Source organism: Glycine soja, chromosome 11 (genome assembly GCF_004193775.1).
Source record: "Glycine soja cultivar W05 chromosome 11, ASM419377v2, whole genome shotgun sequence".
NCBI lineage: Eukaryota > Viridiplantae > Streptophyta > Magnoliopsida > Fabales > Fabaceae > Glycine > Glycine soja.
In genome coordinates, this window is record NC_041012.1 from 26666269 (window position 1) to 26687484 (window position 21216).

Below are 21216 nucleotides of genomic sequence, written 5' to 3' on the forward strand. Positions count from 1 at the left end.
ATCTCACTTTTTTTTCCACTCACAACACCATACTCCCACCTTCTAACCCTAGGTTAATTCTACCCTTCATCTCTAACAGTTTTCCATAAGTAATTTCAGCACATAAACATCACAAGCATCATCATAAAAACCCTAAAACAGAATGGGTAAGCTTAACTCATCCAAACATGGCAAGTTCAACATGCTTTCGACAAATTTCTTCACAAATAACTACCGTGAAGCAGAAACCTAGCAAAACTACCCATCATATCTCCCAAAACCCCATACCCACGAAAATCAAGAGAGAAAGAAGTTCACCCAAACCTGAAATTTCGAAGTCCCACACATAGAGGTGCGCTTCACGACTCCGAAAATGCCCTCCTTTCGTGATTTGGAGCAGAAATGATGGCCAAAGCTTGGAGCTTTGTTTGGAGCTTCAATGGAGAATGAAGGAGAAAGAAAAGCAACGTGAGGGAGAGGGAGAGAGAGGGCTGTCTGAAATTGGGCTGAGTGAGGAGAGAGAGAGTTGCTTTTTAGTTTTAAAAAAAAAAGCTTTTTCCTTTTTTTCTTATTATTTTATTTAAGCTATGCCACATGTCTCCATTTGAGTGGAGTAAAAAGGGCCCACTTTCTCTTTTGATTGTGACCCATACACAGCCACAGAAAGTGAGAAAAATCTGACCTTTGGAATGCTAAAATCCTGCCTCGGTTTGCATGCCGTTTCTCTGGTTCCAGTTCCTCACGTTTCTTTGCGTCCGTCGGGGCCAGTTTTCGAAAGTAATCAATATATATATCAAAACGCTCAGAATAAAACCCCGAGCGTGGTTCAGAGGTTGGTTTTGTTAATTTTTAAGTCGCACGCAAAACGATGATTTTTAGACTAATTAATTAAGAATTAACCCATAACCTCCCAGTTATGGATTTCTCTTCCTTAATTAGCCTAACCCACATATCTTGCCCCCACTATTCCTACTTCTATCAAGAACATATATGCATATACACTGAATAATACTTATATATATATATATATATATATAATCATTCAAAATACATCGTTTCCAAAAATTCCGGGTAGAAATTTCCAGGATGTCACATCTAGCACGAGATTCTTTAAAGTCATCCACCTAGTCATCTGCTCCCACAAACACAAGGTTCGAGATCATCATAGAATCCAAACACAAACAACACACAAGGAATGAGTTATCACATTTCTAAATAAAATACAGATAAACAAAGACATAATCAATATAAATTATAGAAGTATTTAAAATATAGCTCAACTTAATACAATCCACATTACTTCACCACTTTATCATTTAAAATTCATTTTTCAATCACCAAACACGTTACACATGAATCACACACTCGAGTCAAGATGTAACAACACTAATCAATTTCATAATAAATAATTCATAGGTGTTATGCAACATTTATACTAAGACTCAACCCTATATGCAACGTGGTACCATGTCAGTGAAAAACTACACTGAGGCGCCATATGGGATCAACATATGCTTAAAGGAGCACTTAAATCGAGTGTTTTTACCCCTAAGGTCTAGACTCCGAAGAATCCGTTAAGGTCCAACCCCTATAACAATTTTTGCACCTAGACACTATTCATGAATTATACAATACCCACAACCTCACACTCGTGTTACAAACACGTTTAACACATTGTGTTACAATTTAACACTTTAGGTTCCTAACTAGGAATCTTACACTTTCCCTTTAACACTGGGCATAAACACTTTTCTCAAGGTAAACACCAATTGGGTTATTGTATAATTCACAGTTCACAACACAAGTATTGTCACATCAATTGTTAACTACACACTTATTTACAACCAAATTTCATGTCCATAATTTTAACATATCACGATGTCACAATCCACCATCGCATGTTTATGTGTATCTCACAAATCAACGCATGTTCAAATTTGCACTTATACTCAATCTCAATAATAATGTTATGATCTAAAAGCAAAGAGCATCATTAAACCTTGATCATAGGCTTTTGATTGACTTTGGGAATTGGTAATTAACCGTGATAGGAATTTTATAGGATTTGAAATTGGGAAAAATTGGTACTAGTGAATCATAATCTTTGGTCACTTTTAATATCACTCAAATTTTTCTTTGCCATAGTTTATCAGTTTTCTCCTAAAATCAAAAACCACAAAAAATACTTCAATCTCTTCCTAATTATCCCAAATGTTTAGTTCAATAAGTTGGCTAAAATATGTTTTTCATCCTCATAAATATGAAAATGTGTGAAATTCATCACTGCAAAACTTTCAATACGATTTTCATCTTCACAAATTGAAATGTGTTATTTTTTGGTTCAAAGTAAGGTTTAGATGTCCAAACCAACGTGCATATCTTTTTACATCAATTATATGCACAACTAATGTAAAAACTGTCTCATTTTACATCAGTTATATATATAATAGATGTAAAAAGTCATCATTGTCGGTTTGGTTTCACTCAAACCTACGCTCAAGCCAAAAAAATGATACATTTAGACTTTCCAAGGATGGAAAACGTACTGAAAATTATACAGAGATAAATTCCGAATATTTTCATATTTATGAGGACGACAAACATATTTTAGCCTAATAATTTTGACTATTTGGAAATATAACTAGTCTCTAAGGTTTGATATCTAGACTTGTCCATCGTTACTACTGTGTAGGGTACACTTACCTTTATGCGAGTACTTTTTACGCATCACTCAAAAAATGGATTTTAGGACTCTGATGGCCATTACAAATTCTTAGTTATGCCCTTTGGGCTTACCAACGTGCCCTCATCCTTCCAAGTTGTCATGAATGATTTTCTTCGGCCTTATTTTTGCAAATCTGTTCTAGTATTTTTTATGATATCCTCATTTATATTCCTACTTATTATGACCATTTAGCTCATGTTGAATTAATCCTAGACTTGTTGCGAATTCATTGTTTTTATGCTAAATTATCTAAAGGCTCCTTTGCAGTCTCTTGGGCGAAGTATCTTAGCCACATTGTTTTTGCCCAAAGGGTCCAGAGCCAGACATAGCAAAGACCCAGGCTAGTGTAGATTGGCCCATTCCTCCCAACCTTACTGCCTTGCATGGTTTCCTAGGCTTAACAGGTTTCTTTAGGCTATTTATTTGCCATTATGCAGCTATAGCTTCCCATCTCATGGATTTGTTGTGCTTGGGCTCCTTGTTTAATTGGGATACAAATACAAATTAGACATTTAGAAAGTTAAAAACTATCGTAACTACTACTTCAGTGCTCTGTTTGTCAAACTTCACCCTTCCACTCGAGATTGAAACATATGCCTCTGCCACTATTGTAGGAGTTGTTCTTTCCCAACAAGGGTGCCCATTAGTCTTTTTTAGCAAGAAACTCTGCACAAGGGTGCCCATTGTATGCTATAACAGAATCCATGCGAGAATGGATACTGTATCTTATAAGGCAACAAATTCAAGGTTTGTAAGATCAAAAGAGCCTCAAACATCTGTTATCCCAATCTTTCCAAACTCCGAATCAACAAAAATTGGTGATTGAGTTACGGGGTTTCTCTTATTAGATTATATACAAACCTGGTAAGGAGAATCGTGTGGCAGATGCTTTATCACCGATACCGGAGTTGTTCTCAACCTTGTAGAAAGTGTTCCAAGAGGATGTTGGCTGCAAACAATTTTTGCACTGATGCCAGACTGACCCTTCCATGAGCAAGGTATTTCAAGTCAGTACGGGAGTCGTCTTGTACAAGGGTCGTATCTACGCACCCAATGTCAAATAGATGAGGCAACTTCTCCTCAAGGAGTTTCACCGCACCTCGACTTCAGGGCATTCTGACAACAAATCCATCCTAGCGAGGTTGCCCACCTCTTTTTATTGGCCTGGGATGAGCAACAATGTAAAAAATATTGTCAGTTCTTGTTTGATATGCCAACAAAACAAATACATACCTGCTAAGAAGCCCGGGTTGTTACAGCCTTTACCATCACCGAAGAAGGTTTCACACGACATCTGCATGGACTTTGTTACCAATCTACCCATTTCCCAACTCACACGGCCACACCGTTATTTGGGTAGTTATTGATAGGCTCGCTAAGTACGCACATTTTATTGTGCTACTAAGCAAGTTCACAACTGCAAGCTTGGCCGCCAGATTTTGGATGGAAGTGTGTCGCCTCCATGGGATACCCTATTCCATTGTTTCCAATCGTGACAAGGTTTTTCTGAGCCAGTTCTGGCACGAGCTCTTCAAGCCGCAAGGGAGCCTACCCCCTGGAGACTGATGACCATGGCCAATCAGAATCCCTCAATCTCTTTCTCGAAGCCTACCTCCGGTGCTTCACTGGGGATTTTCCGAAACGATGGTACAACATCCTACACTTGGCAAAGTATTGGTATAACTCCACCAAGCATAGTGCCATCGGCATGATGCCCTCCCTAGCTTTGTATGGCCGCTCACCGTCGGGTCTGACTGATTACCTACCAGGCTCGGTGTCTCTGCCAAATGTGGATGAAACCCTGCAAGATCGACAAATTGTTGGCAAACAACACCGAGAGACACTTCGCAGCACAAGGAAACGGATGGTTGCCCAATCCAACAATCATTGGCGTGATATCTTGTTTCAAGAGGGTGATTGGGAGCTCTTGAAACTTTGTCCATACCAGCATCACTCCATGGCTAGACGAGGCTCCTAAAAGTTCAATCGGCACTACTTTGTCCCCTTCAAGGTGCTCCGGTGTATAGGTATCGTCGCCTACCACCCAATGCTTGAATGTACCCCGTATTTCACATGTCGTTGTTGTGTCTCTTGGTCGGAGAACCTCCAACAACGCCAATCTCCATCCCTCAGCCGCTCATTCCCCCTAAGGGAGACGCTTTGGACTCAGAAGCAATTTTGACCAAAGGCATTGAAATTCCAACTACTCTTGTCAAGGTAAGGTTGACGCCCCCATGGACCAATTAGGCACGAGCATCTTTTCTTCCCCCGAGAAAGTGCCTACTTTGAGGACAAACTCATGGCACTTGCTGTGTGCACCTATCACTTTTCTGGTGCATGCAAGATGGACAATTTCAACTTTGTTCATCCACAGAGTTTTATATGGATTGCGAATTCCTAATGGTAATTGTGAATTAATTTAAAATTAATGGTTCATGTGACATTTGAATATGTCACTTTCGTCTCTAATCAACTGAGTTAATAGGTCAATTATGTTATAAAATAATTATTGTTATATATAACACTAAAATTTCTAATGTATATTTAATGTACATGTAAATTTACAGAATAAATTTTGTGATAATTAATTTTGATTTAATAATTAATTTGTTTGCATATATAAATTTTTATGAAATCTATGATTTTTATCTAAAATTTATATAGGTAAAAAAATACATTATTAGATCAAAATTAATTGTAATAAGGCCAAAAAATACATTAGTAGATTTATGTTAATAATGTATTTTTTTTACATATATAACTATTTATTAAACCTATGATTTTTATTTACAATTTATATATGTTAAAAATACATTATTAGATCAAAATTAATTGTTACAAATTTATTATGTAAACTTATATGTGTGTTAAATATACATTAGAAATTTTAGTGTTATATATAACGACATTAATTATTTTATAACATAATTGGCCTATTAATCCAGTGAGTTAGAGTGTGACATTAATAATGTGAAAGTCACAGGTTCAAATCATTCATGGACCATTAATTTTAAATTAATTTGTAAAATATTTTAAAAAAAAATTATTAGTGTTGGCTGCACAAAGTAATTCCCCAAACTCATTTGTGCAGACCTGCAAGCCCTTGAACTTAAGAGACTGTGTAATAGTCTATCATTTTTCCTCTTTACCGTTGTAACAAGGCTATTAATGTCCTTTTGTTAATTCCTAAAAGCTTCCTAAGGTTTTTGCCCGTTGTTGGTGACCCCTCAGATTAGGTTAGAATGCCCTTGTATTTAACCTTTTGTTGATATTGAATGGAGGTTGAGGATATTTTCATCAACTTTATCCTTTTATATTAGTTTTTCTTCTTTGGAGGAGACCTGATTCCATTCTCGAAGTTGGAATCCCGATTTAAAGCCTTTCAAATACATTACTAAGCACAATGATTTGTGACTTTTACATTATTGGAAAATCTTCAATAGAGTCATCTTGAGCTGTGAAATACATGAAACTTATGGACTAAAGGGAGCATTACATGTAGTGCATGTTATAGTGGTAAAATCAGTGTGTTGACATGTTTACCCAGTCATGCCATTTTCCTTTTTCTTCTTTGAGCTTGATTTCTTTCAAAATCAACTACTGTAGAAGCTCCAATTTTTGTTGTTATTCTACTTATTTTTCATCCTTGCAAGCTAGGAACTAGGAAGAGATATCAACACTTAAGAATGTGGAACCTTTTTGTAAAAGAAAAAAATGATTATGTGTGAATTTCATACATATGTATGTAGGTAAATAGTTATAAATAAATTAAGTTCATATTTAGATGAGTTTCATTTACTCTTTCATAATGTTAACTTGTTAATTCCGGCTAGACCAAATACAAGACAATACCCCTCACAACACCTTTAAAATATTGAAGCTTGACCTTTTTAAGAAGTATAGGACGAATACCCGAGAACTCTCATCACCTTGTCATCAAAGGTGACCCTTCTTAGTACTCAGGTATTTGGCCTAATCGAATACCCAAGTACTCTCATCACCTCATCATCAAAAGGGATTCTTCTAAAGTACTCAAGTATTTGGCCTACCTAAGTATTGCCATCACTTGTCATCAAAGGTGACCTTTCTAAGTACTCAAGCATTCAGCCAAACCAAACACTCGAGTATTCTCATCACCACGTCATTAAAGGTGACTACTCTAAGTATTCAGGCATTCAACCTAGCTGAATACTTGAGTACTTTCATCACCTTGTCACAAAGATGACCCTTCTAAGTACTAAGGTATTCGGCTACCCAAGTACTCATCACCTTGTCACAAAGGTGACCCTTCTAAGTACTCAAGTATTCGGCCTAGCTGAATATCCGAGTACTCTCATCACCTTGTCACAAAGGTGACCCTCCTAAATACTTTGGTATTTGGCCTAGTCGAATACCCGAGTAGTTCTCATTACTCACTTAACAAAGTATCAAGAATATCCTAAATGACAACCATTAAAGCTTTAAACTCCCTAGTGATGATTAGAGGCACATTACCTAATGAGGAAACAATATACGGGGGCTCATGGATTCAAGGCTCACTAAAGTATGTATAAATAGTTATGATAATATCAAGGTGATCCTTCACATGGTGGCACTTCACTCAACATACTTGTTGGTCAGAACCCTTTGTAGGTAACCCTTTCCGAGACCTCGACAATCATCCTTGACTGCTTTCAAGATCAATGGCTGTCTCCACAGATCAACACAAGACTTTTCAACATGTTTTAGCCTTACTCACACGCTTTCTAGGAAACTTTCCGGATGATCACCCATCCCATAATTGCTCCAAGTCAAGTACCTTTAACCGTAAAATTCTTAAGTGATAGGCTACTGAAAAGTAGATACATCTTGTTGGTATACGTTGTATCAATTAATTCATTTAAGTCATCTTCAACTGTGTAATCTCATACCTACATAGTTTCTAGATCTCTCTCTTTCCGGTATAATTTATCGGAATGTTACACCTCACCCTTAGAATTGTTGAATAATAGAACACAGAAAGAAAACCCCAAAGAAAAAAGACACGAGAAGAGGAATTAAATATCTATCTCTGTACAGGTACAGTATGCTACATATTACATATAGAAATAGAATGATAAGATATGATAATTATGTTCAGCTAAATAATATAAATATTCATATTCACAGTATACGGTCAGAATACGTGAAAGGTTTAATTGAATTATCCAAGAGTTAAGAATAGAGTTTCATAAAAAAATACTCTATGGGACCCTATCAAGGGACTGTTAATAGAGCTCCTGGTTGCAGTTAGAAGGGAAAGGCCGGGGAGATAAAAAGGGACAAAAGAATGAAAATTAAATTATAGCTTTACACTTTTCTTCAAAAATTAAAATTGCATTTCTACATTAGAAGAATCAAACAATTCTTTAATATCCTCGACTCCTGGCCTATTGAGTTACACCATTGGAGCATTAGTTTGTCTCGGTTGAATTTTGTATGTCTATCTGCGGATGGTGCTAATGGTTATTGGTCTCTACCTTAGAAGTTCTTTCATTTAATTAGAATAATTCCAAAATCTTCTTATAAATCTTCCTAGTCACCAAATGTAAAAAATATTGAATACTTTTTATATTTGTGATATTGAAGATATTACCTTTTTAATTTGTAATTATTGAAATGAAAAAGTAATATACCGTGTTGAACATTTGATACAGCATTACTCAAATTTACATGGTCTCAAATATGACCAGAAGAAAGGACTTAAAAGAGAGCAACCTGAACGTTTGATACACCATGTTATCTTAGAGAATTTTTCTTTTAATTACTATATGGTTACTGCAAAAACAGAAGAAAAAGAAAACGTGGAAAGTGGACAAAGCAACCCCTCCACCTGTAGCCACACATAAGTGACACCAGGGGACAGTAATGTAGAAAATAAGTTATATATATTATTAAATTGGATGATTCCATCTGTATATAAACTAGTAAACTATGCAGCAATAAAGGGCTAGTCAACCAGCACATGTAAACCACCCTGCCACTAATTTTCTTAAGGAAAAACCCCATCTTCTGGTGCTCCATAAATTTCTGGTACCAAACACATCTTCAAAGTTGAAGTCAAAGCTAGCAATAAGAATTAAGAAGCCTCTAGGGAATTAGCTTCTCATCTCTCATGCAATCAATCCAATACAATATTGAATTCAATGTCTTGTACCTTGCACCAAAACCAAGTCCATCAACTTTATCTCTGCTCCCCAAGAGTTTCAAAGGGAAACGAAACAATGCATCTAAAAATTCCCAATTGGCCAAATTCTCAACACTTGTGTGAACCAGCCCATTTTCCTCCACAATCTCTTCCCAAACATCCTCCTTCCCAGCCATGGCTTTTGAAAACCAAAAGCTCTCCACAAGCATTTCTTGAGGAACTTGCACTTCCAATTTCTTCCCAATAATAGGCCAAATCTCCTTCCAAGTGAAACTAGGGCCATTGATTGAGTTGAAGGCTTGGCCATTGGTGGAAATCATGTCACTGTTTTTTGCTGCCCAAATATGTTGATCAGCTACAAGTCTTGCATCTGATCCATCAATATATGACTCCTCCCAACACTTCCTTGTCCCTCCAAACACAAAAGGGAGCCTCAAATGTTTACAAATAGCACCATAAACACACAAGCTCCCCATGAAGTTATAAAATGACCTAACAGAACTACCAAACAATAAACCAGGCCTATGCACAGACCAAGACACCTTACCACTCAGTTTCTCCATGAGCAAATCTTCTAAGGCATAGTAGAAATTAAGGGATTTGCTCATTCTGGGAAACTCTTCATGGTAGTAGTAAAATTGGAGCTTCTCTTCATCAAAGGGGGGATGCAGTGATATATAGTGCTTGGTTCCTGTCTGAAGGGAAACATGCTTCAGATTCTTAGCTACTGAGAGCATAGTATTCAAAGCATTGCACATCATGGCCTTGTTCTGCTCACAACTTTCTTGTGTCTCTGATGGGAACTGGCTGGCCCATGTGACCCAAAACATATGAGTCACATCTTGCAAGCAAGACAGCTTCTTCTGAGTCTCCAAAGGGTTCAGCATATTGCAAGAGATGAAATGGTAACAAGGGCTTATAATAAGGGTTGGTAGTGTTTCGGGGTTTCTAGCTATGCCATAAACCTTCTTCCAAGAAGGTTCTAAAAGAAGAAGCCTCCTAGCCAACTCTCTCCCAACAAGTCCAGTGACCCCAAAGATGATAGCAACATTTTTTGTCTCCTCTATGGTTGTTGTTGCCATTGCCATATGAGGGGCTCTAGATGATACTGACCCTCCCTCCCAAATTGAAACCATTTTATACTAATGAATGCAGTGCCTCACGTCAAGGGGTTTTGCTCAATTAATTAAATAAGGTGTATGAGTTAATAAGGCGTGAGTTATTGTAAAATCTCTTACACTATTTTCGATTCTTAGGGATAAAAAAAATATAATGCCTCATTGTGTATATTTGGAACTTGGGGGTAGCAATAATGTGGACTTTCTAACTGTCCTAACACCGATCAACTTGTTTATATTGCTCTTCTTTTGAGGAGTGTTTCTGGGCTGTCATAGTTGTAACTTGTAAGGTAGCAGTTTGAGTTTAAAATTCCAAGTAAGATAGATGCTGGTTGTTGCCAAGATAAGAGACATGAGGGTGTTATTTTATAGAGTTCTTCATAGATGACTATAGATATGTACTTTATTTCCAACGACCATATTATGATTGACAAGATAATTATGTTCCTTAAATATATAGTCAGATGAATTCTCATGTTCATACGTATAGAAAAATATATATTAAAAAAAGTCAATTTTTTAAATAGATATTTATATTTCAATATATTAGTCTTTACTTTCGGCCAAAAACATGTATTTGAAGATATTAGTCTTTGTTCTTGACAGAAGATATCCTAGACGGAAAAAAAATACTTTATGATTGAATAAATTTTGACTAAACCCACATAATGTGCTATTGGAAATAGGTGGAGGCTTGTTGAGTTCCAAACTCAACCGGCAGGTTGTGCCGATGGCCGTTGCAATGCCGGCGTTGTGGTTACAAGCAAGTTAAAATAACATATATATTAACGTGTTATGTCAATAACATATAACTAACTTTACTACCTAATACCCCAAGGAACTTCATTAATAAATATATATGGTCACACCATACATGAAGGTAGGTCTTCCTCTTCTTTATAGTCTAGAAATTATTTAAAAAAAATGTAGTTGCAAGCGAAGTTTTGAGGCTTATGATATGAGCAAAGGGGAGAAAGGTGAACAATAATCAATTTAAATTAGTTTCAAATTTATGAGAATTTTTTAATAGTAAAATCCTATTAAGAAACTTTTTAAGCTTTTATAAATTAGTTAATTAGTATGAAGAAAAAAATTAGACGCAAGAGTTTTCAAAAAGTTGAGATATTTAAAAAAGTTTGATTTATTTTTTTAGTTCATTTTGTTTTATTTTCTATAAATACATATAAAAAATTTATTTCTGAGGTTTGTCGTAGTCCTACACTATGTGGAGCACCTTGTTGTCTTAAAAGATTAAAAAAACAGTGTGAATACATAGGGTTTATGATTCCAATAGTAGAATAATTATTCCTTTTGATTAATTTGGAGGAAACCCTGTGCCCTCATTTTGTGGGAATAGTAGAAAAGCATTAAGCTAATAATATTCTTATATACAATGGAAGCACCCAACCCAATTTTTCAGGCAATTAAAAAGTAAGACGAAAGAGTAAATTATTACTTTATAAATTGTTTGAGTTAAAAATATTTTTTTTTTGTAGCAACGAAAAAAGTATTGGGCATAATATTATAGTGGAACTATTATATATTTCACCAAAAAAATAGTGGAACTATTATAAAATAGTTGAGTTAGCTGATGATTAGTTTAAATTAGCGATTATAGTTAGATGCACATGTGATCACTTTAGTAGTTAGATGCACATGTAATTAATAAGCCGCGTTTTAGACTTGTAATATGCTTTTATTCATTCTATTAAATTTAGATTTCAGCCTCTACTGCAATATAGTTGAGTTAGTTAATGATTACTTTAAATAGTTAGTGAATATAGTTAGACGTACATGTGATTAGTAAGTGATTAGTTTAAACTGTCAATTAAACACTTTTAATTCTTTTATTAAATTAAACTCGTGTTTGCAATTCTCTAATATCTGTCATGATTTTCATCATGAATTTTCCTTGAACATTTTTTTTTGTTGCACCTTGCGATTTTGTGAGAACTTTTTATTTGCAACTAGGACGGCTGTGGCACATGTCTCTTTGAAGAGGCCTCCACTTATTAAAAGAAAAATATTTCCACACATAATGTTTTATAAATGAGTTTAATTTCTTGTACTATTAATATAAAAGTTACATTATCTATCAATAGAAATTATGACTTTTAATAAACTTATTATATATTACAAGACGTGATAATTGAACGATGGAGTAAAAAATCCTTATAATATTAATGTATATGTACTCCTTTTATAAATTAAGTTAATCATCATGATGCCGATTAGTAAACAGAATTAAATCGTGAAGAGAAAACTTCAAGGATGTTTCTTCATAATAAAGTCTAGAAATAAGGCAAGAACATTCTTTATTTGCTGTTCATTTTCTACATTGAGTGAAAAATGGTATCATTATGGAGTGAGCGGGAAACAGGGAAAAGGTAATTTAAAGGAAAGGAAAAGGGATTTCAAATAACCCCAAATGCCACACTATAGTCTGGATATGCCTTATTATATCATTGATATGGAAACATTCAAATCTATCTTCTATGGTTTGCTGACTTTCTTTGTGGACCTCCAAGCCTTAATTACTTTCAAAGACAGGGCTTCCACCTAAAGGGGATGCACCTCTCCATCCCAATTTATGTTCTAGCTCCGAAATTGACCCTACTCTATGCTTGATCTGTAACACAGATAATTAATAAGGTCAAATCCACCATCATTTGATTTGAAACTAGTTCAAACTGCTAATTAGTTATGTTTTTTTGAATAATTCATCGGTGAATGGGACAAATGAAATAAGATTTTAATGTCTATGTACTGAGACTGTAAAATAATTTTACATTATCATTCAATTATAAATAATTTAAATTGCTTTAAAATAATTATTTTAAAAGTCAACAAATTTATACATGATAGATTATGATTAGAAGACTGTATAAAAAAATTTAACTATTGGTGTATAATAATTTTTCTCATGAAATAAAGTCATTAATTACTTCATTGTTTGTACATTTATCCTTAACAAAGATGAACAAAGTAATATGTCACATTTTTCTCTACATCGTTTGTTTAACAATAGATGTAAATTCGGCAATGTAAAATGTTATTTTTATAATATGAACTTCTTGACTTTGAGTAGCAAGATATATATACTTACTGATTAGTGGAGTACTAGTTTTGTGAACAAAAAAGCATGCAGCAATGATGATGTAGCACAGAAAAAGAACCACTCCTTTCAGGTAGTGTGAAGTTCCATCCTACATGACATACAATAAAATCGTTTAATTAGCGAAAATAATTAAGGGAAAAAAAATGAAACGATAAAGTGATCAAATGTATATGCAGATGGTGTTATATGCTTAGTTTACCTGCAAAGTGAATGCTGTAACAATAATTGTAAAAGCAAGACACCCAGTTTCAAGAAGATTGAAATCCAAGTCCATTTCTATCCCCATTATCCATGCAACAACCACACTAAATGGAACCTGGCATTGATAATTAGATAATCAAAATTTGTTGTCATAACATTATTGTCCACGCTTAATTTAGGCCTTATAATAATAGACAATAATGGTTTAGCCTTACCACAAACATAGAAATTTGAGTTGCAGATCCCATAGCAACACCCAAAGATATGTCCTGTATGATAATTTCAATCACATTCATGCATAGTTTTAAATTAAAGACACTTGAAAAACTTAATCCTATATACAAATTGAAACTTAAGCTTAACAAAATAATTGATAGATAAATCGTACCAACTTGTTCTTAAAAGCAAATATGATTGAGCCAACATGTTCTGCAGCGTTCCCCACAATTGGTAACAAAATTATGCTAATGAAGCTAACAGAAATGCCCCAAGAATCTGAAGCAGCCTAGTTAAGCATGAAAGGATAGACAACTCATTAACTTCAAGCCAATTGAAAGTTCTGAATTTATGCACTTCAAGAAAAATGTAGTTAAAAAAGTGTACCTCAATGGTTGCAACAACATATTCAGAAAGCAGAGATATGATAAGTGTCATTTCGACCAACCAAGAAAATGCACTCCTAAATCCTATCACAGCCTTCTCTTCATCTTCATTTTCATCTCCCTGTGATAAAGTCCTATGCATAATTATCATTGTGTCGAAAACTTACTATTAAGTCAAAACTCAAAAGTTAAGGTGTGATGCAATGACTACAAATCACAAAATAGAGATGAATAATTTCTTTTAGAGTGTGTTTGAATGGAGGAATTTAAAAAAGAATTTCAAATGCTTTAATTTAAATTCTTTCATTTTTAAAATTCTGTGTTTTGATAAAAAAAATTAAATTTTTTCATTTTCAAATTTTTGTGTTTGGATAAAGAAATTAAATGTCTTCATTTTCAAAATTTCTTATTTTGATAAAATAATCAAATACATTCTTTTTTAAAATTTTATATTTGAATAAAACAATTTTATAGTAAAAACAGGATTGAGCCTGTAATAAAAAAAAGAAGCAAAATTAGTTATAAAAACAGGATTGAAACAATTTACGAAACAGAGAAAGAGCATGCAGCAGCCACTCTCTCTCTCTCTCTCTCTCTCTCTCTCTACTATTTTCCCCTTCATCCAACTCAAGAACATCCCATCAACCACCCTTCAACCAAGCAAGCTCAAAGTTCCAACCCAAGCCTCATCCCTCACACACCTTTCTCTCTCCACCACCACTTCTCTTCCTCTTCCTTCCAAAACCTCCTTCAAATTCACCATCCCCGCCAATCCCCTCCACGCCCCTCTCTCCCTCGTTCCCCACCGCCCCCGTGACCCTTCCAATGCCGCCGCCCTCCACCGTGCCGCCCTCGTCTGGTTCTGCAACGACCTCCGCCTCCTCGACAATGAGTGCCTCACCGCCGCCAACAACGACTCCCTCTCTGTCCTCCCCGTCTACTGCTTTGACCCCTCCGACTACGGCAAGTCGACATCTGGCTTCGACAAGACCGACCCCTACCGCACCGCCTTCCTCATCGACTCCATCTCCGACCTCCACCGTAGCCTCCAGGCGTGCGACTCCAATCTCGTCGTGCGCGTCGGGAAGCCCAAGACGGTGTTGGTGGAGCTCGCCAAGGCATTGTATCCTAAGGTTTGCAAGAGAGAGAGGAGGGAGAAACTGTTGGAAATGATGAAGGTGTGATAAGAATGTAATGTGTTCATATCCTAAGTTCACAAAAGAATTTCAAATTCTTTCAAAATGAAAGAATTTGAAATCATAATATTTAAGTTAATTAAAATACCTGAACAAAATATTGAAATTTTAATTTCTTGTCAAATTTTTTATACAAACATCTTATTTCACTGAAAAGTAATTAAAATCCTTTAAAAAATGAATTATCCTATTAAATTTCTCCATCCAAACAGACTGTTATTGTCTTTGACTATTGGTATCTATAACCCATTTTGGATCCCATCTAGTTTAAGTCTTTTAAGAAAAATCAAGTTCCTAATTAGTTTAAAAAATTACTTTTATCAGATAGTTGCTAAGAATCCTTGCATAGTTATTAATTCCACTTGTCAAGTGAAGTATTTATTATTAGGCCAGAAGTTATAGCTAGCATAAGAGTGGAACTTACTAATTCTAAGAAAGACATAACGAAATAAAGTCAACAATTAAAGTTGTTATGTGGAGACTCCAACGATTGCTTTCAGTTTTCCTAATTTTTATTTAAACACTTGTATATCACTATATTAGACAATCCTATATTCAATATGTCAGCCTGTTATTTGCCTAAAGGTCAATGTGTTCACAACATTTAAATTTTCTCTCTGCTATTCTGAAATTTATTTTACTACCACCTAATATGCGCCTGTTTACTTTTTCTCTCCTATTCTTTCATTTATTAATTAAAAAAAACACATGATAAGCATGTGCAATATTAAACTATGTACCATTTGGCATAATTATGCTTTTCTCACATGTCATTTTTATTAGGAATTGAAATAATAATAAAGATATATTGCATTACAAAAAAACTAAAAAGTAGGATGAAGAGAAATAAAGAAACGTGGGATAAGATAGTTGATATCATGTGATGAAGAGAAATGAAAAAAATATATATTAGGCCAAGTTATTTTATAAAAAATGATTTTTTTTCTATGTGCTTGCTCTGCAGTCTTAACAGTTAACAAGTCATAATTATTGTCATATATTGGGTAGCATTTTATTTTTCTACGCATTGTAATTAGTAGAAATGATGAAGCTAATCAAACGTACTCAATTAAAGCTTGTATTCAATTCCATAAAAAAAGTTAAAGCTTAAATATCAATCACCTCTTGTGCATCAAAAAATTGTCGATGTGCTTTTAATTGAAAGAAGATGTATCCAGTATATGCTAGAAGCATAAAAATACTGCTTGCTCTTGACAATTGTAGATTACTAGTGGCTATAGAAAGATATTCCCCTGCTAAGGCATATCTGAGTAGTAATGGCAGCAAATGGCATAGCAACCCCAGCAACAAAAGCAGTGAGTTTACATCTGCCTCTTTCTCTTCATTCAAGGTTAATTTAATTCCCTCAACTATTTAGGAGTTTTTATTTAGGTCCCTAAACTAAAAAAATAGTAATTGTGTCCTTGATCTTGTAAAATATTTGTAATTGAGCTCTTAAGATTTTTAAAGCCACCACAAATTATCATTTTCTGACAATTTCATGCTATTATAAACTAATTTCAGAAACTTAATAATAAAAAAAATGTTAGTAACACACTCCTTTTTATTTTTGAAATCTATAGCAAATCACACAAATTTATGGATCCTGCATCCTATTTAATGAATTTAACCAATAGAAAAGAGTGCGTCTATAAAAGTGTATTAAAGAGTATAACGCTTCTCGTAAAAGAAATTACAAGATCAAAAACCCAATTACAATTTCTTTTTAGTTTAAGACAATTAAAAATTCCCATATAGTCTAAGGGAGCTACTCATTAACATAACCAATTTTCAAACTAAGAAACCAAAAGGTAAGAAGGCTTATATATGTTAGGATATGGGACGTGGTTATACCTTTTTTCTATGAAAGGATATGGTAGAAATGTATGATAGAAATGATGGGAGTAGGAAGAGAATGAGTTTTCAGAAAATTGACACCTTAACTTGAATTGTGCTTATTAGCTTCTTTTCTTACATTTCATGACTTGCTACAACTTATGCCTTTATATAGGTTAAATAGATGATTTCTACACACTTCTATGCTACTTAGTCCTAGAGTCTTCTAGACTCATCTATCATCTATCATCCATCTCTATAATGTTCTAGGTGCTTCTATGACTTTAGATAATAAGATATTCTTCTGCACCCATCAAGAAGTTTCTACACACTACAACATCTCCATAGGTGTAGAACTCTCTAGATAATGGACCACCAATTATACATTTACACTTTTCTAGATTAATCTTCAACACTCCCCCTTAATCTAGAAAAGTCTTGAACTCCAAGCATGTCTCTGAATTTGATGAACTTCTCTGTTGCAATTGGCTTGGTGAAGATGTCTGCTAATTGTTCTTCAGTCTTGCAGAACTCCATTTTGATTTCTCCATGTTCCACAAGCTCTCTGATGAAGTGGTATCTAATCTCAATGTGCTTTGTACGGCTGTGGAATACTGGATTCTTAGTCATTGCAATAGCTGACATATTATCACAATGAATAACTGTTGGAGTCTTGTTGTACGTCTTGTAGATTTTTTCTGAGCCATGTCGCTTCACACGCAGCGCTTGTTGCAGCCATGTATTTTGCTTCTGCTGATGATAGAGCAACTGTCGTTTGCTTCTTTGATGCCCATGATATTGCTTTGTTGCCTAGAAGAAACACATATCCACTTGTGCTTTTTTTATCATCTGTGCTTCCAGCCCAGTCGCTATCTATATAACCTGTCAAGTTAAAGTCTCTATCTGCCTCATACAAAATGCCAAAATCCTTTGTGCCTTTGACATATCTTAGGATTCTCTTGGCTGCTGCAAAGTGTGCTTTGCTTAGGTTACTCATGAATCTAGACACGATGCTAACTGCATGTACAATGTCTGGCCTTGAGTTGGTTAAGTAGATTAGCGAACCGACTAGGCTTCTATAAATTTTTGCATCAGCTTTGTTTTGCCCATTATCTTTTGAAAGCTTCTCGTTCATCGCCATAGGTGTGGCAAGTGGTTTGCAATCTTGCAGCCGTGTTTTTTTTAAGTTTTCCTATAAAATAAAATTAATAAATTAATAAATAAATAAGTAAAAGTAATTAGGTCATAAATTTCCACTATATAAACCAAATGTTTACCTAGAACAGCTTTTACAAAACACTTCTGTTCCTTTCTTCTTTTTCTGACGCACAAGAACCCTATCAGAGCAACCAGAGGAGGAGCTCTAGAGAACACCAGAGACACCACAATTGCTAATGGAGAACGTTTGAGCGACTACATCGAGTTAAGGGATGAGTTACTCACGCTTGGGGATTAGAAGGAACATGTATAGAGATCTCTAGAGGATCAATTTTGGGTTGTTTTTATAAAATGTTAATTCATGATTCTTTCAAATTGAATAATTCTTATGCTAAATTGAGTGTAATATCTATTGTTATGAAATTCTATTATCCTGTTAGTATATATTGATATGATATTTTCTTGGTGTATATTAGATTTTTTTAATATTCAATTGTTATTACTTGATTTCTTGTTTGAGGCCATAATGCGCCTTTTTCAAGCGATATACTTTGTCTTCTTCTCCTTGAACTTTGTATCCTTGTGGTTGCTCAACATAGACTTCTTCTTCAATCTTTCCATTCAAGAAAGCTGATTTTACATCTAGCTGGTAGACTTGTAGCTTCAACTGTGCAGCTAAGGCTAGTACAGTTCTGATTGTTTCCATGTGCACAATAGGAGCAAATGTCTCATTGAAATCAACTCTTGCAGTTGTGAATAGCCTTTAGCGACAAGTCGTGCTTTGTTTTTCTGGATTGTTCCATCCTCATTATTTAATCTTGTAAACCCATTTCAGGCCAACGATCTCCTTGTCTTCTAGTTTTTGCATGAGCTCCCATGTATAATTTGGTCTTTAGCTTCACAAGACACTTGTCCACGATCTGACCGTTGGGATCTTTGAGAAGATGTCTGGAGTATGCTCGAAGCTTCCGTTCTCGAGTGCATTTCTTATTTAAGCATTTCAGCCTTTGCTTTCGTGTAGCTTAGGAAAAACGCCATTTCTTCTCCTTTCTTTATTCCAAAGTCATTTCTAACGTCCCAAGCACTTTCTCTATCACCCACAGCCACCATTAGCCACCACAAACCGCCATTGTTCTCCGTTGAGACCCACACCGAGAGGAACTCTTCAACCGAAGCGGAATCTTCCAACTTGGCTCGCGGTATCGGTAGAGAAAGAAACCCTAGTCTAACCTTTCGTTTTATTTTGAGGTAACCACGGTTCTACGCTTGTTTCTTGTTAGTTTCATCTTGTCTTTGCATCTTTTTTGACTTTGGAACCGCCATTGCATGTCTTATGCTTCCTTTGAAAAACCTTAGAGAAAGAGACTTTGTAAACATAATCCTTTCATGAAATGCATGTTATTTTCGTAACCTACACTGAACCCCGGTCACATTGGTGTGGTCGGAATTTCCAAATGATGTTCCTTTGTAAAACCCGAAATGCTCTCAGCTCTTTCATGTAGTGATGTGGGTGTTTGACCTAGAGCACTGTTATTAGCTTTGTTTTCTGAAATCCATATTAAGTCTCCTTCGTTTTGGCATGGTAGAGGCTTGCATGGAATCGACGAGCAAGGATGAAAAGGAATATTCAAGTGACGCGACGAGGAATCCACGGCGTAGCTCACGATAGGTGAGGGGAGTTTATTATAAAATTTACCGTTTTAACACCATAGCTAGGGTCAGGGAACCTAGCTATGAGGATATCTGCCTATCCCTGTTGCATGCTGATTTTTCTTCAAAGAAAATTATGTTTTAACTAATGGGATGCGATATATATATATATATATATATATATATATATATATATATATATATATATATATATATATATATATATATGTATGTATGTATGTATGTATGTATGTATGTATTGTGATGAATGATATTGTTGTGGTTGTTTGAAGATCTGTGAGTGTGAATCTCAGACATGAAAGAAATATATATATATATATATATATATATATATATATATATATATATATATATATATATATATATATATATATATATTTGTGTGTGTGTGTGTGTGTGTGTGTGTGTGTGTGTGTGTGTGTGGGTGTGTGTGTGTGTATGTGTGTGTGTGTGTGTGTGTGTGTGCGAAATGCGATTTGTTGTTGATGTCGCTATTAAGGATTTTAATTGATATGTGATGATAATGATAATTATGATGATATTGATTTGAGATGACGTTGTTAATAATGACCATGTCAACATGAATTGTTATTATTGGTGAATATGTGAATATAAAATGAGGTTGTTGTTGTTGTTGATAACGTCATTGAGATGAGATGATATTTATGTTGTGAATGACATGGAAATGGAATGTTGATTGATGTTGGAAATGCATTGGCATGTGCATGTTGTGTATGTTCGTGGGGGGCACTGTGCATTGACCTTTCAGGGTCTTTGGCACTAGATTTTGGCCATGTTCATATGTTGGATGTTGTGTATGTTTGTGGGGGGCACTGTGCACTGACCTTCCAGGGTCTTTGGCACTAGCTTTTGGCCACGTTCATACGTTGGATGTTGTGTATGTTTATGGGGGGCACTGTGCACTGACCTTCCGGGGTCTTTGGCACTAGCTTTTGGCCACGATCATACGTCGTATGGAGTGTATGTCATGGGGGGTAGAGTGCACTGACCTTGTCGGATGGCCCAGACGTGGGTAACTAGCGTGGTTAGAGAATCTAAGCATTTCTGAGGGGATGCTTAGGCGCTTTAATTGGTCCATGGTCTTTGGCACTTGCTTTTGGCCGTGATCATAGCTCATATGACACATGAAATAGAGTAACTGTGGCCAAGTGTTACTTTGTACTAGGGGGCTGCCACCTGGTAGGGAACACCTTTGGGCTCCCAGGCTGATCACCTATGGGAGGGGGGCTGTTACGTGCACAACCGGGTGGTCTCGATAAACTCAACACAGTTCCCTAAGTGAGAGTGTCGTGTGGACACGCTTAGGCTATTTCCTGAGGTTTGGTTGTTGTTGGTATGTACCAAATTGCATCTAAGTGTTGAGTTAGGTGCATGCATCATTCTGTGCAGTCTTGATTGGGTCCATGAATGGATGATGAGTAATTG

The 21216-nt window shown here is 35.4% G+C and overlaps 2 protein-coding genes and 1 pseudogene across 2 annotated transcripts; 1 reads left to right on the forward strand and 2 right to left on the reverse strand.

The window, feature by feature from the left end:
* The first annotated feature begins 3416 nt into the window (after positions 1–3416).
* On the forward strand, positions 3417–4682 carry LOC114373115. The gene is made up of 2 exons (XM_028330656.1): positions 3417–3451; positions 4220–4682. The coding sequence occupies exons 1-2, from the start codon at positions 3417–3419 to the stop codon at positions 4680–4682; spliced, it is 498 nt and encodes a 165-aa protein (XP_028186457.1).
* A 3906-nt stretch (positions 4683–8588) lies between these two features.
* Positions 8589–10206, reverse strand: LOC114375463 (iridoid synthase CYC2-like). The gene has a single exon (XM_028333242.1). The coding sequence runs from the start codon at positions 10004–10006 to the stop codon at positions 8813–8815; it is 1194 nt and encodes a 397-aa protein (XP_028189043.1). The 5' UTR covers positions 10007–10206; the 3' UTR covers positions 8589–8812.
* Positions 10207–12606: 2400 nt separating this feature from the next.
* The window catches only part of LOC114373116, a 56846-nt pseudogene continuing 48236 nt past the window's right edge, over positions 12607–21216 (reverse strand).

Excerpts from the sequence above, each read along its gene's own strand:
- LOC114373115 (XM_028330656.1), top strand. The coding sequence starts at position 3,417 with ATGGATACTGTATCTTATAAGGCAACAAATTCAAG. Across the intron at positions 3,452-4,219 it reads TATAAGGCAACAAATTCAAG|TTCTGGCACGAGCTCTTCAA; the intron begins GTTTGTAAGATC and ends TTTCTGAGCCAG.
- LOC114375463 (XM_028333242.1), bottom strand. The coding sequence starts at position 10,006 with ATGGTTTCAATTTGGGAGGGAGGGTCAGTATCATCTAGAGCCCCTCAT.